Source organism: Phaseolus vulgaris, chromosome 7 (genome assembly GCF_051622355.1).
Source record: "Phaseolus vulgaris cultivar YP4 chromosome 7, ASM5162235v1, whole genome shotgun sequence".
NCBI lineage: Eukaryota > Viridiplantae > Streptophyta > Magnoliopsida > Fabales > Fabaceae > Phaseolus > Phaseolus vulgaris.
The window spans coordinates 48174370-48189701 of NC_143504.1; the positions used below are offsets into that span (position 1 = coordinate 48174370).

The 15332-nt window shown below is 33.8% G+C and overlaps 3 protein-coding genes across 6 annotated transcripts; all 3 read right to left on the reverse strand.

Moving 5' to 3' along the window:
- Positions 1-181: 181 nt before the first annotated feature.
- Positions 182-1166, reverse strand: LOC137829685 (uncharacterized). The gene has a single exon (XM_068636556.2). It carries the CDS (start codon positions 1026-1028, stop codon positions 378-380), a length of 651 nt encoding a protein of 216 aa, XP_068492657.1. The 5' UTR covers positions 1029-1166; the 3' UTR covers positions 182-377.
- A 1961-nt stretch (positions 1167-3127) lies between these two features.
- On the reverse strand, positions 3128-7785 carry DAL1 (E3 Ubiquitin ligase family protein). Its single transcript, XM_068636562.2, has 11 exons — positions 7214-7785; positions 7068-7120; positions 5961-6079; positions 5715-5810; positions 5312-5449; positions 5128-5193; positions 4552-4664; positions 4363-4473; positions 4128-4174; positions 3947-4049; positions 3128-3589 (listed from the first exon to the last, which is right to left on the reverse strand). The coding sequence occupies exons 1-11, from the start codon at positions 7291-7293 to the stop codon at positions 3487-3489; spliced, it is 1029 nt and encodes a 342-aa protein (XP_068492663.2). The 5' UTR covers positions 7294-7785; the 3' UTR covers positions 3128-3486.
- Positions 7786-9636: 1851 nt separating this feature from the next.
- LOC137829688 (uncharacterized) lies at positions 9637-14524 on the reverse strand. 4 transcript variants are annotated; one of them, XM_090304645.1, is made up of 5 exons: positions 14127-14524; positions 13682-13847; positions 12117-13516; positions 10918-10998; positions 9637-10486 (listed from the first exon to the last, which is right to left on the reverse strand). In XM_090304645.1, the coding sequence occupies exons 3-5, from the start codon at positions 12218-12220 to the stop codon at positions 9988-9990; spliced, it is 684 nt and encodes a 227-aa protein (XP_090160771.1). In that variant the 5' UTR covers positions 12221-13516; positions 13682-13847; positions 14127-14524; the 3' UTR covers positions 9637-9987. The 4 variants fall into 4 exon arrangements, with proteins under 4 accessions (XP_090160771.1, XP_068492664.2, XP_090160773.1 ...); XM_068636563.2 differs by having other exon boundaries at positions 12117-12510; positions 14127-14516; XM_090304647.1 differs by having other exon boundaries at positions 12117-13468; positions 14127-14481.
- Positions 14525-15332: the final 808 nt, after the last annotated feature.

A 15332-nucleotide genomic window follows, 5' to 3' on the forward strand; every position in this document is an offset into this window, starting at 1 on the left:
GGGAATCTTGTTCTGTTTTTCTATATTTCGTATAAGTTCTGATTTGCAAAATGTCTCGTGTAAATTATAGCTGCATTAGTATGTAGTGTGTAGATTCTTCTGTGGATTTTATATGATCTGATATACAACACTTGTAATTCTTCGTAATTTTTAAAAAAATTGGGTTTACTGGGGAAGAAAATTCACACAAGAACATCTTTTTATAGAGAATATTCAACTGAATTCAAAATATAGATCAATGTATTAAGACATCAACATATAATATATGGTATATATATGTATGTATATAGGAAAGAAATATGATGCTTGCATCCACTCATACTTTACCACACCACACCAGCAATACTACTGATTAAGCTTCTTCAATATTCAGACTCTCACTCTTTCTTCGTGTAATTATTCTTTCGAACGTTTGTTGTAGTTCTGAGCTTCTTCCTAGCACGCTGAATAAAGTCTGAAAAATGGTTTTCGTTTTTGTTGCTACCATGCTGAGGCTCATGATCTGGTGCAGCCGCATGCTTGTTCTGACCCCAACCAATGTTCGTCATGCTTCTCATCATTTTCTCCCTGGTTTGTTGAATGAAATCTTTGAAATGGTCATTAACATCCATTTTCTTACCTTGTGGTGATTCTGTGAGCACCCCATGACCATGTTGTTTATACCCTTGCATGGGAACATGCTGTGGATGAGGTTCACCTTTAATAGCCCCTTTGTTAGCTCTTTCTGCACCTTTTGCTGCAATTGACACTGCTGAGTTTCCGTTTCTCACCTTAGGGGTTGAGTGGTCAAACTTCATGGGAATTGCTCCTGATTTTGATCCTTCTTCGTGAGCCTTATGATGTGGATGTGGTTTGTTTTGGATAGGAATATTAGTGATGGAAGAAGGTGTTTTTGGATGTTTGGTGAGTGGTTTAGGTTCTTGATTGAAGCTTGTGATGCGTTGAACGGCTCGAACAGCCAGGTTGCTTGCAAGTGCTTGACGGATTTTGTTGCACACAGAGGAGTTTGAGCCATTGTTTTTGTCCATGGTGTGATACTCAATGGGGTTAAGCTCAGAATATTGTGGGGTGTTGATGGTGATGATATTTGTGTTAATGTTTTATACCGTTTATCTTGAGTGTGGAAAGGAAAAATGAAAAGGCAAGGATATTTGAAAAATAAAGACAAATATCTTTTGAAATGTGATCCTTTGAGAGAACCAATTGTTATTGAAGGAAGCATTAGGATAAGATTCGTAACAGCTAGACAAGCTACTAATGAGGTTGCTTTTCTTAGTTTCCATGGCAGGGATCAATTCCCACCACTTTCTTCTCACCCTAATAATTATTATACATCCACCTAGAGCTGAAATAAACTAGTAAAACTAACGCACATTTGATATCTTAGTATAGATAACAAATAAGGGAGCTTGCACCTGGTGAATGGTATAGGATTCAGTTGTCTCCCAAGTAGTAGAATGGAGAAATAATCAAAGCCTAGTTGCAACAAAGAATCATAAGCTTCCCTCACAGCAAACGTGATTCTACTGGTTCATGTGATATGTAATATGGTACTATTACAATATATATTATTGTTTCTTGAACAACCAGAATCCTATTCCGATTTATAAAAAGAATCTGAAGAGAGCAGGTGGAAATTCTTTAATAGTTTGTCTCTCAGGTGCTTGTTCATCATTTTAAGTTTTCTGAATGTCGTGCTTGAAGATTAGGCTGCGCCTACAACTTTGCATTCATACTGTAATGGATCAATTCTTTGCATGAACACGAGTCCATCCAAACCAACTAATAAAAATGAAGTTTAACATGGAAATGAAATAACTTCAACAGCTTTTTATATGTTATTTAATGTTTGCTAAATTAACTTTGTATTGGTTATACAAAAAGGGAGACTCTACTCTTGCCAAAGTTACTACCTATGAAGTCTAATAATTGGATTGCATTGCTTGAAGGTAATGCTGAACCTTACAATATTTAACTTAAATTTCAAAAGCTGGTTTATAAAAGAGAATTATCTTACACTTGTCTACATTATTTTAGTTGTGTCACAGTTGGTCTAGAATTTTTAACACCCTTGGCTATTAAGACTATGAAATTTGCTGACTCAACATTTAAAGTTAGTTTATGTTTGGATTATATTTACTAATAGACATTATTTTAGTCATGTCATTGATAACTATAACATTTCCAGTAGTGCAATCTCATAATCAGATAAATGTGTTAATATATCAGTGCATCACATGCATATATCAGTATATGAACAGAATAAATTATTTATAATTTTTTATATAAGATGGATAAATAAAAAAAATCAAACAGTGAATTTTGTAAACTTACTAGAGTCAAACTTGTGATAAAGGGTTTAGGTAGAAAACATTTTAGGTTAAAATTTTGTTGTGATGATTGTAGAAAAAAGGAAAAATAATTTGTGATTCTGATGTTTTTTACAGGATTTGTGGCTTCTAGCCAGATTCTCTACCACGGGGTGGTAGCTCTGATAACAATCTCACGGTTTGTCGGGCCAAGGTAGAAAGGAATTTCGACTTGTCAAGCCCTTCAAGGAACAAAGAAAGTCACTCATTATTAGAGTTTTGTGAATCAAAGAATCACAAATTATTGACCTAAAATGTAGTTTTACTCCTTTATTCTCAACGCTAAAAGCTTTCTAGTTCTCCACTCACAAAAAAATATTCCCTAATTTACCGTTTATTCTTTTAATCACTGATGAACATTGCTTACCATCCTTTAGAAAGCCGAGGATATATTCCTAACTTCCGAACCTTGTTCACAGTATGGCCATCAATTTAGTTCAAATAAACACGCTAAAGAACCCTTTTTTCACTTTTTTGTACCCACCCCAGAAGATAACAAAGAACACAAACTAAAGTGACGTAGTGATCAAATGTAGGCACACGTCACATTACATTAAACAATGGTTATGAAAAATATGTAGAAGTTAAAATTAGTTTCCGTCTGGAACACTAACAGTTTTTACTGATTAAAATTTATTCAAAATTACAAAAGCTTAAATGATGTTCATTAATGAGAATTTATGTCACTATCATTGATAAACTAGTGATTACAAAGACAACAATCCAGTACCATCTGCATACGCAAGTTAAGAACTCGATACAGTAAGCTCCTGGTATGATTAATAAATTGTTTTCACACCACATCTGAAGGGAATCATTCAACAAAAAGTATAATACATAGTAAATAATACATAGAAAAGTATAATACAGACTGAAGTAACATAACTTGTTCTGATAACTATTTACAAGTTTCGATGCCAAAACCGTGTAGATATTTCTGTAAAGGCCGTTGGTTTCATAATTGCTCGCAGACAAAGCCTGTAAAAAATATAGACGATGAAAAAGTGCTAAATCATATAATGAACAGTGACCAAATTTGTTGCACTTGGATTCTTAAGGCACAATTCCTCATTCTAAAGTGACTTTATTTTAGTTGGGCTTCTATGTATGCTCATACTCAATGACGGAAAGTCTTGACAACCTTCTCTATCTGCCGCCGGCAAAGAGGACAATTGGTCAAGTGTGAAGAACAAGCTGTACAGCAACACATATGTCCACACCTGATAACATAACATAAAACTTAGAGGGCTTTTCAATAGAGTATGGAATTAAATAGATAACTCTGCTTTTGAACATCTCAGTTTGAATGATTGTAGCATCCATATACAAATAGTGTGTATATAGTATATAATAATCAAATATAATTAATATGATACAAATAATATCAAAGCTTCCACACAGAACACTGGTAGGAGGTTAACTCAAGGGAAACGTTTTCTGCAATGTTGCATTTTTTTAATTTTGCCTGTAAAACTTGAACTAAATTTCAAATATAGGCTAACAATAATATTTTTGGCTACCAAACATTGTTTTGTATAATTTAGAATGAATAAGCGAGGATGAGATTGATAGCTTACGGAACAAAAACAGCATTATATTCCTGTTCAAGGCATATTACGCACAAATCCGGCATTAAGTGATCCCTTTTAGCAACATCTGATAAGCTGTCGGCCTTTTCAACTGAGAAAGAACCACAAATTTATAGTAAATATTGAAATAGGCGATGCAAACATAAATATAATTGAGCTATAAATTTACCATCATTATTTGGTCCTGACTTCTTCGCAGCAGCAGCAGCAAGAACCCTGGATAAAATTGTTAAGACCAATTAAAAATAAGACAGGTGCATAGAACAGTGGCAATAATTCCACTAAAGTTGAGAGGTGAACTCTTAATAATTAAAACAACGTCGTATCACTCTTTTCCTAATTAAAAGCTTTCAATGGCCTTTGGTTATTTACCACTAACGAGAAGAATCACTAGTAATGAGTACCTTCTTTGTAGTTCGCTGCAGCGCCGTCTTTCCAATATGAACCGAATAGCATGCTTAGCTATCAGATAAGCACCAAACACTGTCAAGCCCATAGAGGCATACTTATACCACCTAATAAGAAAATTTAGTCAATAAAAAAATATGGTACACCAAAACTCTCAACAGGCATCCAGACATTTGTAAAGCAACCTTGCCCATTTCCCTAGATTTGCAATTAGTTGATCAATTGTTTTGGGAGAGACATAAAATGGTCCTTTGTGGGGTCGCTGAATTCGAATGGTCCCAACATCATCTTTAGCAGCCTGACAATAAAGATAAAAATTAAATTCAAAAAAATGAAACAGTAAAGGATTAATATCTTATAGGCACAAAAATGAACTAGACTTGACAAATTGAAAATAGAAAGGGATAGTTTTTTACTCTAACATATGCTGTAATGTGTTTGATTTTATGAGAAACAGCAATGCCTATGAAATGAATTAGAAAACTAAGGAGAGTTCATTGCGCTTCAAATGTATCAAATAATCTACTAGAAGTTTTTCCAATCTAAAATTTGTGCATTCAAGTCACAAGGATTCAGGAATCACTTAAGCATGTGTTTAGTGAAATGATTGTTCCAGCAAGTAGAAGGGCAAGTATTACTCCTGCTATATCTTTTAGCATTACCTATATAATATGCAACCATGCTAATACCAATTGTAATGAAATGACACTCTTGACTATTGAGAAAGTAAGTAGCCATGTTCTTGAAATTAATTACATTACCTCACCAACAACAGTCAAGGAAGTTCCAACAGGAAGTACCCGTTCAATTCTCTTGACTCCAAGCATCTAAAAGCATGATATCAAGTATGTCAGTTTACAAAATAAGCAGCTCAATGCTTCAATTTATCTTTTATTTTTGGAGGGAGAGGAGCAAAAAGGATTGGATAGATGAAAAGACTCCCACCTTGAGACCTTGGAGATAATCCAATGTTCCACGTACAAGTGACCGACCTGACTCTTCAAATGCCTCACTTCCAACAGGTAATGCAAAACCAGTGGCACCCCGAGCTCCAACCACATGCACACGATCACTCCCATCATCCTAATATATAAACACAAAGGAACTGTAATCCTAAATATTTACTTCAAGTGAATTTGGTTTTCATTCATTCATATATATATATATATATATATATATATATATCAGTTCTAATAATTGGCAGCAGGAGAGGAATGTTCTCTTAATAAGGTTAAAGATTACTCTAACAAATAAATATCCTATGAGTCTGATAGAAATAATAACAATAATTTAAAGTTAAAAAAACATTTTATTATAGGAACAGACTCAACAGAGGCAAAATGCTCACCAGATACCAAGGAACCTCTTTACTCATTGATAGCATCAAAGCAGAATCTTGTATCCAGGAACCAGCATCATTGTGTTTAAGAAAATGTTGTTCTGCCTAAAAGAAAAAATGTAAAACATTTTCAATATTAAACACAGGAATAAGATGGCATAAGCAATGCCCTTATTGCTGATAAAAAAAATAAAAAATGAAAAAATAAGCAATGCCCTTATAAAATGGAGATATTCATGGTTAACTTATACGTACTGTTTCTTCAACTATTACACCTCTTAAACCACTGAAGTCGCAGCTAATTGGGGTTTCAGAGCCAACTCTTCCCGAAATTGTAACGATCAAGGGTAATATTTCGGCATCTAACAGTTGAGCTGAAAAGTGAGGAGTTCCACGCATGATCAGAAACCATAACATCACAAATTATCTAGTAAACTCTACTGCAATGAAAGAACATCTAGCCTCATCTATTCTGCACCATAGAAATGTAAATTTATTTTGCTTTTAATACCAAGTACTAATTGGAATACATATCGGAGGACAGTATCATATTGATAGTGTCTCAAGCATAAAATGAATGTGAAATCAGAAACTCATTGTTTCCAAAATGATAACTAAAAAAGTATCTCGCTTGCAACAAACAGCAAAACAAGAAGGATGAACATATCATGACAATGATTATCAGCTAGCCAAATAAGGCCAATTTAAAGCAACTAACACTTGCCTATGCTACAATACCATCAACTTGCATGGAATTACCTAACACTTGTACAGAATCATCTATAGCTTTCTTCAACCAGTTTAACTACCAATTTACAAATAGCAGCACAAGGCATTTGAAACAACCCTCTTAAAATTTAGGTTTAGTCCTAACTAAACTTCCAAAGCATACGCTATTTTGGCCATATTACTAATTAATATAGCAAAAGGTTTGCAAATCTGGACAGCTGTGTATGATTCAATAATAACCCCATAATGGATATCCCGATAAGCATAACAATAAACACTAAGATAGGCCAAATAATAAACACTAAGATCGGCTATGAAATCATCTCAAAATTTGAGTTTAAATCAAACTCAACCCCAAGACCTAATTCATGGAATGAGGGTTATCCGGCATTTGTATACACTGTTTTGGTCATGCCACTTGCAAAAGTGACAAACCCCAATGGTCATTGGCAAAAAAACATTAAAACTAGATACTGTTCCACCAGTCATTTATGAAACCACAATGCATTTAACGATTAGTGACTCAGATCATGTTATTCAAAGCAACAACAACAAAATTTAAACTTGCACAGGTATAGAATAAACCAAATATGCGGACAATAGAGGATTCAGTTCCCGAAAAAAAACACAAACCCAGTTCCTTCAACTGATTGACCCTCGTAACGGATTTAAGAATTTCCGCATCCCTGTCAGATAAAAAATGAAGCTTTATACGTATTGTTCGAGAACGGCAGAACGCAAACGTGATTCAATTCAAAGTGGAAGCAATGGATGTATACCTGCCACTGCTTCTGCCGAGAAGATAAAGAGCAGCAGCACTCAAACAGCAACTGAGGCCACCCCAAGGAATCATCTTCATCCTTCCAACACTAAACGTCCAAACCCATTGCTTCAATTGAAAAGGAAATTGGGATTGGGAAATGAATATATGATTTGATTGTGTGTTGGGCTTCAAAAGTTTGCTTTTTTAATTTGTTGTAGGGAAAAATGAATTGGAGAAAAGTGAGAGAATTGGAATTGGATGCAAGGAGTAAAGTGAAGGAAAGGGCAAAAGAAAGATGAGGACAGTGTTGCTCCTGCGTGCTATGGGCTCCTTCCTTTCCTACCTCAAAATCAAAAACATTCCCTTGCGTCAAATTATCGTAAAAAAAAAACTATTAAATTTAATCAATTAATCCCCTATAAAGCTAATTATTAATAAAATTGATAATTGTTTGGTATATGAATTAATTTTTGTTAATAATATAAAAAGTTAACACAATTGATAAATAAAATATACTGTAAAAGGGGCATATAATTTTTTTTATAACCTTCTTGTGGAAAAAAATATGGAGAAATATAGTGCCACAACAGCATGAGTGAACACTGTTACTGACTTAAATATAATATTTCACAAAATATGTATTTATCCATACACGTCAACATATACAGCTGTATACCTTTCTCTCTTTTTTATTTGCCATTTCAAAACTACATTCTTATTATTATTCATTTTTTGCTTTATTAAAACTTTAACATAACATTAACTATTACTTCATTTTTAAAATTTTCACAAGATCATAAGAAAATGCGAAGTTATAGATGTTGCATAAAAAAGCTATGGATATAGATACAACTAGTTTGTAAAAAAAACATTAAACAAATTATTTTGTATACATTAGTTGATTGCCAAAACTTACTTTATAGTCGATAGACTTTAATTTAATTAGAATCCACTAGCAGTATTAGAAGAAACTTCACTATGACGTACTCATTAATTGTCATATAAGCATCTTTACACTGACACTATATTAATATTAAAATTAATCTGTTAAATTTTAAAGAAAAAGAAAAAACGTATTTATGAAGACAATGAAATGAAAATGTCTTTTAAGAATAAATTGTGGCGCTTAATGTGTTGAATTTATAATAATTATTTTAAATAACTAATTAAGATAAATGTTATTTAACTGAGTATAAAATAACAATACATAAAAAATGAGACAAATTTTTCGGTATCCAAACAAAATGTGACATGAGATATGCTTTGAAGATAGAAATTAATTTATCTTTAACATCAATGCTACCAGAATCTTAAACAATCAATGTTACTCTCTTAAATACTAGATTTTAGCAAGTAAAAAAACCAAAATTTTCTGTTTTAGTTCAGACATCTTATCGAAGACTACTCCTATATGTGATGAACGTTAGTGGCACCAGCATTATAGCATGAGCTAAATGGAGATGCACTGTGATGTCTTTTTTAAGAAAGAATTCTGATATATTGACGTCCATGACACATATTTGACGTTGCAGACGTGACAATGATGTGACAGAGTGAGACATTTACGCGCGAGCTTCAAAATAGGATAAAAAAGAATATATTACATTGGTTCTTAGAAACAACCGGTATAATATTTTTTTTCATCAAAATGATCCATATTACATCGGTTAAGTCATCTAACCGATGTAATATATGACTCATATTAAAAAATATTGAATTTTTTTCATAAAGAGTGGGTGGATCATAAACGTCACATAGGTAACCACTTATAGACACACGGGTAACCAGTTTTGTGTGTGCCAGTATATGTGGAGAAACCTACATCGAATAAGCCATCTAACCGATGTGATATATGATTTTTACATCGGTTAAGTCATCTAACCGATGTAATATATGGTTTTTATTAAAAAAAATTGATTTTTTTTCATGAAAAGTGGAGGACCATAAACGTTACATAGGTAACCACTTACAGATATACGGGTAACCAATTTTGTGTGTGCTAGTATATGTGGAGAAACCTACATATGGTTTTTATTAAAAAAATTGATTTTTTTCATGAAGAGTAGGTGACCATAAACGTAACATAGGTAACCACTTACAGACACACAGGTAACCAGTTTTGCATTTGCCAATATATGTGGAGGAACCAGTTTTGCGTTTGCGTTTTGCGTCAATTAATGTCACGCAAGTGGTGTCAAGTCTATGTTAGTGACAGAGGGTGTTAATAAAACATTTTTGTTGAGGAAATTACTAGACATTGGTCATTCAGTATATTGATCCATATGATATGGATCCCAGTTTGTGGAATTATACTCCCATGTAAAGGTGCACAAAATGACTTTTGCAGAATGAGATCCTGGGAGCTGGAATACTTTTGCAGAGATATTCCATGCAAAGAGATATGCATCATTTGGTAGCAGTGATATACAACCTGAACAATTTCACCAAAACAGTATTTCATTGCAAAATTTCACATTACACTTTACAATTGTCTTACCGCCCAAATACCAAGCAAACAAGTATGTTGCTTGCTTTGGTTCATGAAACAATATACTATCCTTACCTAAAGTACAGCATCCAAGTGCTGCTCAAGTCATCCACAATCATGTGCTTCCAAGATCAAGCAAAGGTTCATTTGGTTTGAAACCAAGATTGCGTTTTGCTATCACGTCCCCAAAAGCCTTGACCATGGACGTCCAATTGATCAGGTATAATGATTGTTCCAATGTGTGGGCATGTGACACTTGCAGCACTTCAATTTCGATGCGATCATTTCTACAGTGATAGTACTCAAGCAAGCCTTAGCACTGCCACTGCCAGCAATGCAGCGGATCTGAAGTATATTTCTCTTAGACTCTTGTCGACCTTTCGAATTATTTCCTCATCTTTCGGTCTTGGCTTTCCACCATTCTTATTAATGCCAACAATGGTATCCCTTAGCTTATTAACTGCCCAAGATAGCCAAACCAGCCCAAATCCAAACCCTGTGTTGAGGAGCTTAGAAGCACAAAAGGGAATCCCCCTTCCACAGGCAAGCATACAGATCACAGATAGCAGGACAGCAAGACCAGTACCAGCAATGCCAACAGAAAACTGTGAAAGGAGCTCAGGAAGTTCAGGGCCAGATTTCTTGAGGGAGAGAATTGCTGTTTTGCGGTGTTGCCTCTTGTCAACCATTAAGGACAGAAGGCTTTCACATGCATGCAAGTAGTTCTTCTTGAAGAGATCCCTCTCTTTGGCTACTTTCTTGTTCTTCTTTTGTGAAGGCTTGACTTTGACTTTCTCAGGACTGCAAAAGAAAAACAACAACATAATACGTTTATGAGTATCCACAACCAGAGAGAGAAACAGTCAGCATCAATGAAAGCAATAATGCAGCTCAACTATAGAACATAATTCCTCTGTCATGATATTGAAAAATTACATGAGTCTATATGCATTTAAAGAAGTTTTACGAGAAGATAATTCTCCCTTATCAGACTCCTATTCGAAAAATCAGTTTGTGGACTGGATTATCCACATAGGTCATAGCATGGGAGAAACCTAATGCATAACAGGGATGAAATGAAAAGCCCTGAGACCAAAGTTGCATTTGTTTTATAGAGAACAGAATGATTATGTACTATTATTTTAATAAAAGTAACTCCTAGACAAGTATATCTTGCATATCTCAAAGTCAGGAGGAAAGAGGCAAGTTTTCAGGGAAACATATTTGCATACCTCCTCAAAGGAACAGTCAATGTAGAATGAATATCCAACGAGGATGAAAGACTTCTTACTTCTACTTCTTTGATACTCATCCTGCACATAGAAATTAACAGTAAAAAGACAAACAAAAATAGATTGTTAAATATGGAGATTTTAAAAGTTCATTACAAAAGTAATTTAATTGCAACATCAAAAGTTTGAAAATCAGTTGATTCAAGGAATCACTATTCACAAACTAGTAAAGCAAATAATTTAACTTCAGTAACTAATACTAATTACCATATATTTATTTATTGATTTTACATTTGTTGCAGAATTAGAAGACAAAAGTATTAGTGTTTATTTTAGAAGAGCATATCTTAGAGAAATAATTTGTTTTTCTTTTATTAGTTTCTGAAAACGTCATCTAAACTAAAAAGAACTATTCCGCAAAAATTAACAGTTACTATAAGTGCATTAATTAAATTAGTATAAATAAACAATTTCAAACATGCATGCACATGCGCTCACACACAAGTGGAGGGAACAAGTGAAGAAGGAAGTTTGTCTTCACATTGACCAACTTTCAGCTAACTTATATAAAAGTTCCCAAACTTATAGCAGTTTCTCCAATGAAATTGAAGAAAAAAAAGTTATGGTAAGTAATTCTTCATAGAGCCAGAAATATGTACTTCATTAAGAACAAAATTTATGGGCTTTTGTTTTTGGTTTCCAATCAAAATTTGAATATCACCTTCGTAACCAATGTCAACCATTACTACATGAATTAACAAAGTGAAACTAATTTTAATTAGAGAATATACCGAGAGGCCTACAACTTAGTCTCGACCATACATTAACCATGCCTGATACGTAAGGTGATTAAATTGTCAATTTAGCACATTTATGGATAAAATTCTTGAAGTAGTTTTCATGAATGCAAAACAACAGAGTCAACAATGTCAAGGCAAAATCATGCAAATTGCAAAAATTCCAGTATCTTCCAATACATCAAAGAAGAACACACATTTAAAAACATATATTTTCCAAACTTTTAATTTTGACATCGAAAATCTAATTAAATATTACTTAATCCATAGAACAAGAGTCTTTACACACAAAATGTTGATAATTCTGTTTTACTATGAAAATGTAATTCTAATTAACCAGAAGATTTAGAATTTCATGTGATCAATATTTGACGATTAAACTGCTACAAATAATATGTATACCTGCTGAAATGTGGGACAAGCATAAATTGTTTTTCACCCTTCCGTAATAAGTACGAGTCGGAAACTACAGAAAGAAGATCTTTCATCTCAATTGCAGTACCCATAAAAGTGACTTGACCATCTGGATGAACTGTAACCTTTGAACTAAAGGCCGAATCTTGAAAAATATCTAGCAAAAGCTTTGGGATGAAAAATTTGCTTTTTGGGATAATAGGTGTCAATGGTTTTTGAGGTTCATCAATGCCTGATAATTGCAAATCCACCAAGTCAGACAACAAAGATATATGTACTCCACCTATCCCAGCTTCAGCACTGATGCACTGAAAAATTTTATCCTGCTCAGTGCATTGTTCAACGATGCCAAAGCCAAAATGTACTGGGCTTGGATAAGTTCCTGCCACCGAAATTAAGGAAATTACTTAGTATGACGTGGCATAAAACACAAATTTAATCGCATAAGACAATAAACATTCATCACAGAAGTAAATGTAGGCTCCATAATCAAATCCACCATCTTCTCACCAATTACTTACATCATTCTAGCAACTAGAATGCATCATATCTGAGAAAGAAAACCAACCTTCAGTGATTAGGTATTACTGTAGTCTTTTTGGTCATCGGGTTTAACATTTCACCACTAAATTAACATGAAAAATGATCACCAGATTTAACATTTTGACTACTAAATTAACATGTGAAAGAATGAAACGTAACCAATACAAAAGAGACAAACACAAGCTGTTCATAACAGTGTAAGTTGAGAGAAATAACACATAATGAAGAAACTATTCGAATCGGGTACACATTCAATGATCCATGTGGATGGGTTCCAATCTCCCTTGACTAGTAGCCTTGCTTGGCAGCCATCTCTTTCCAAGGAAATACATTTCCCCTTAGAGGCTAGTTGAGCAGTATCCCTTTTAGGTAGGGTGAAAAAAGTCCTTGGAGGTAAATTTTCTATGTTGGCCACTGAGCCTCTGCTTGCCACTCTTAGACATCAAGCTTGTTACTGGCACCTTGATTTCCATTCTTGGAATACCTTGTGCTTACCCACCATAGCACTAAAAGAACAAATCAATAATGTTCAACCTACAGCACACAATAGGTTTACATCCTCCAACAAAACAGTGAAAATTCACTGATATGAATGATCAATGAAAATTACAAGGAGTAATCTCTCAACTCTCAAACCCTGTTCCCAATACACCCGAACCTTCATAGTTGCGAAGATTTAGTGCAGTCTATGATCTAATCTAACTACTGATTACAACATATTTATTTGTCCATGCTACAGGGAGTGCCTCAAAAGTTCTGTCTGGTTGTACCTCGTGATTGTTTGCCAGGGAGTTCAACTGCAGGCCCAAGACATCCACACTTACATACAACCTTTTATAACAAAACTGAAAGAGTATTTACAGGACTATTAGTTATTACATCACCAACAAATAGTATTTATGCGGCTACGAGCTAGAAAAGTTGGAAGAGCAATCAATCATGTAACATTGAAGAACTAGTCAGCAATCAAATAGTTGGATCAAATACAACTCAGTGAGCTGCCTGCACACCTTGAACACCAATAAGCATGGGCCTTTGAGTCGACGAGTTCACGTCGACAAGCTGATCAGAACCGAACCACTCCTTTTGGGGTATGGTTGACTGAAATGGATTTAGCGGGGATCCATATCTGATGATTTCTGGTTTCAGTACAGAAGGCAATAATGGTAGACAACCCTGTCTTACACAAAAATTCAAGGAAAAAAAATGAAGAGAATTCACTGATTAGCAGGACCATCACTAAAAAACTCCAGCATGATTTTCAATACACAAAATTATTCATTGATTCATAAACTAAGAAATTTTAAGAAGCAATTCATTAATACTAACAAATTGTTAAAATATGGATGATAAAGTAAAAAAAAAAAAAACTTTTTCATTCAAAGATCCACCTAAAGGATTAGGGCATAAGTACATAAAAAGTTGCTACCACCAAATCATAAACCAGATTCTTACCTTGGTAATGGTGCAGCCAACCATGGGCAATTCTTGCTGCAAAGCAAGACCCGGAGGGCATCCATGAGAAGCCATCAAACACAGTTTCTGCAACATTTTTCTGTGTTGAGAGAAACGAGGTTTTGGAAACCAAAACTCTCTCCTTTCCTGGCTCTGTTTCACTTACGCCCCCATCGACTTATCCCCACCAGAGCCAGAAATTCCAAAGATTTTCCCCAATTGAATAATTGAGTGGTACCAGAAATTTAAAATAAAAAATAAATAAAAGTGGTTTTATGTGATCCATTTGTTTGAACCGAAAACTACCGAAATTGAAGGAATCATCATTCTGCGGGATGAGAAAACATACATGTTGTCTCTTCTTCAACATATGTTGGGTAGTTTTTTAGTGTGTCTTCAGTCTCACCTACGCTGCCACTTCATATTCATCTTGACCGTTCATTTTTTCCACTTTTTATCTGGGCCGTTAGAAACATACGATTTGAGTTGTGACTTCCCATGGTCCACGTGTCATAATTTTCATGCCCTACAAGCTCCTAACGGCACATCATACACCATAAGTTTCTCAAAAAATCTCTGCTCGATGGGCCCGGCTTTTGCACGTTTCCTCTTTCTTTTTTGGAAGTTTTTTGTGTAAATTCTGCAAGTTGATGTTATGCCACAGAATTTTAATTTTTTTTTCTTATAGGTAACTAGTATATAAAATAAAGTAACAGCACCAATAAATATTAAAAAATAAAATATCTAGATTGAGTAAATTAAGGTAACAGGTTGTCAATAGTTCTTAATTTTTCAAAGACTAAATTTTGTAAGTTTAGAGATATGGGTTTAAAATAAATGAATATATTATGTTATAAAGATCGTAAATAAAAAACCTAAAATTCTAATAAAATATTTATTTCTCTAAATTGTATTCTCTATAAAAAAAATGAAAATTATGCAAAAAAAATTATATTATCTTGAACACTGGCAATATTAAGTCAAGATTAATCGAACAAATCTTTCATTTAAATGAGTTTTTCTTTTTTTTTTCTCATATATTTTATCTTCGTCTTTAGTTCATGAGTTGGGAATAGTAATTGCATGTGCAATCTAATCTAAATAGATATATCACAATTAGTATATTAGTATAAGTTTGTAATAATATATGTGATTATTGAATTAGGTTCCGTATAACTAAGTCTGGATTTTTTAGTTTTTTTTTAA

Excerpts from the sequence above, each read along its gene's own strand:
- DAL1 (XM_068636562.2), bottom strand. The coding sequence starts at position 7,293 with ATGAAGATGATTCCTTGGGGTGGCCTCAGTTGCTGTTTGAGTGCTGCT. Across the intron at positions 5,450-5,714 it reads AAGAGGTTCCTTGGTATCTG|GATGATGGGAGTGATCGTGT; the intron begins GTGAGCATTTTG and ends TTTATATATTAG. Across the intron at positions 5,194-5,311 it reads ATTATCTCCAAGGTCTCAAG|ATGCTTGGAGTCAAGAGAAT; the intron begins GTGGGAGTCTTT and ends TCATGCTTTTAG.
- LOC137829688 (XM_068636563.2), bottom strand. The coding sequence starts at position 14,222 with ATGTTGCAGAAACTGTGTTTGATGGCTTCTCATGGATGCCCTCCGGGT. Across the intron at positions 13,848-14,126 it reads TTGGCTGCACCATTACCAAG|GGTTGTCTACCATTATTGCC; the intron begins GTAAGAATCTGG and ends TGTGTAAGACAG. Across the intron at positions 10,487-10,917 it reads TTGACTGTTCCTTTGAGGAG|TCCTGAGAAAGTCAAAGTCA; the intron begins GTATGCAAATAT and ends TTTCTTTTGCAG.
- LOC137829685 (XM_068636556.2), bottom strand. The coding sequence starts at position 1,028 with ATGGACAAAAACAATGGCTCAAACTCCTCTGTGTGCAACAAAATCCGT.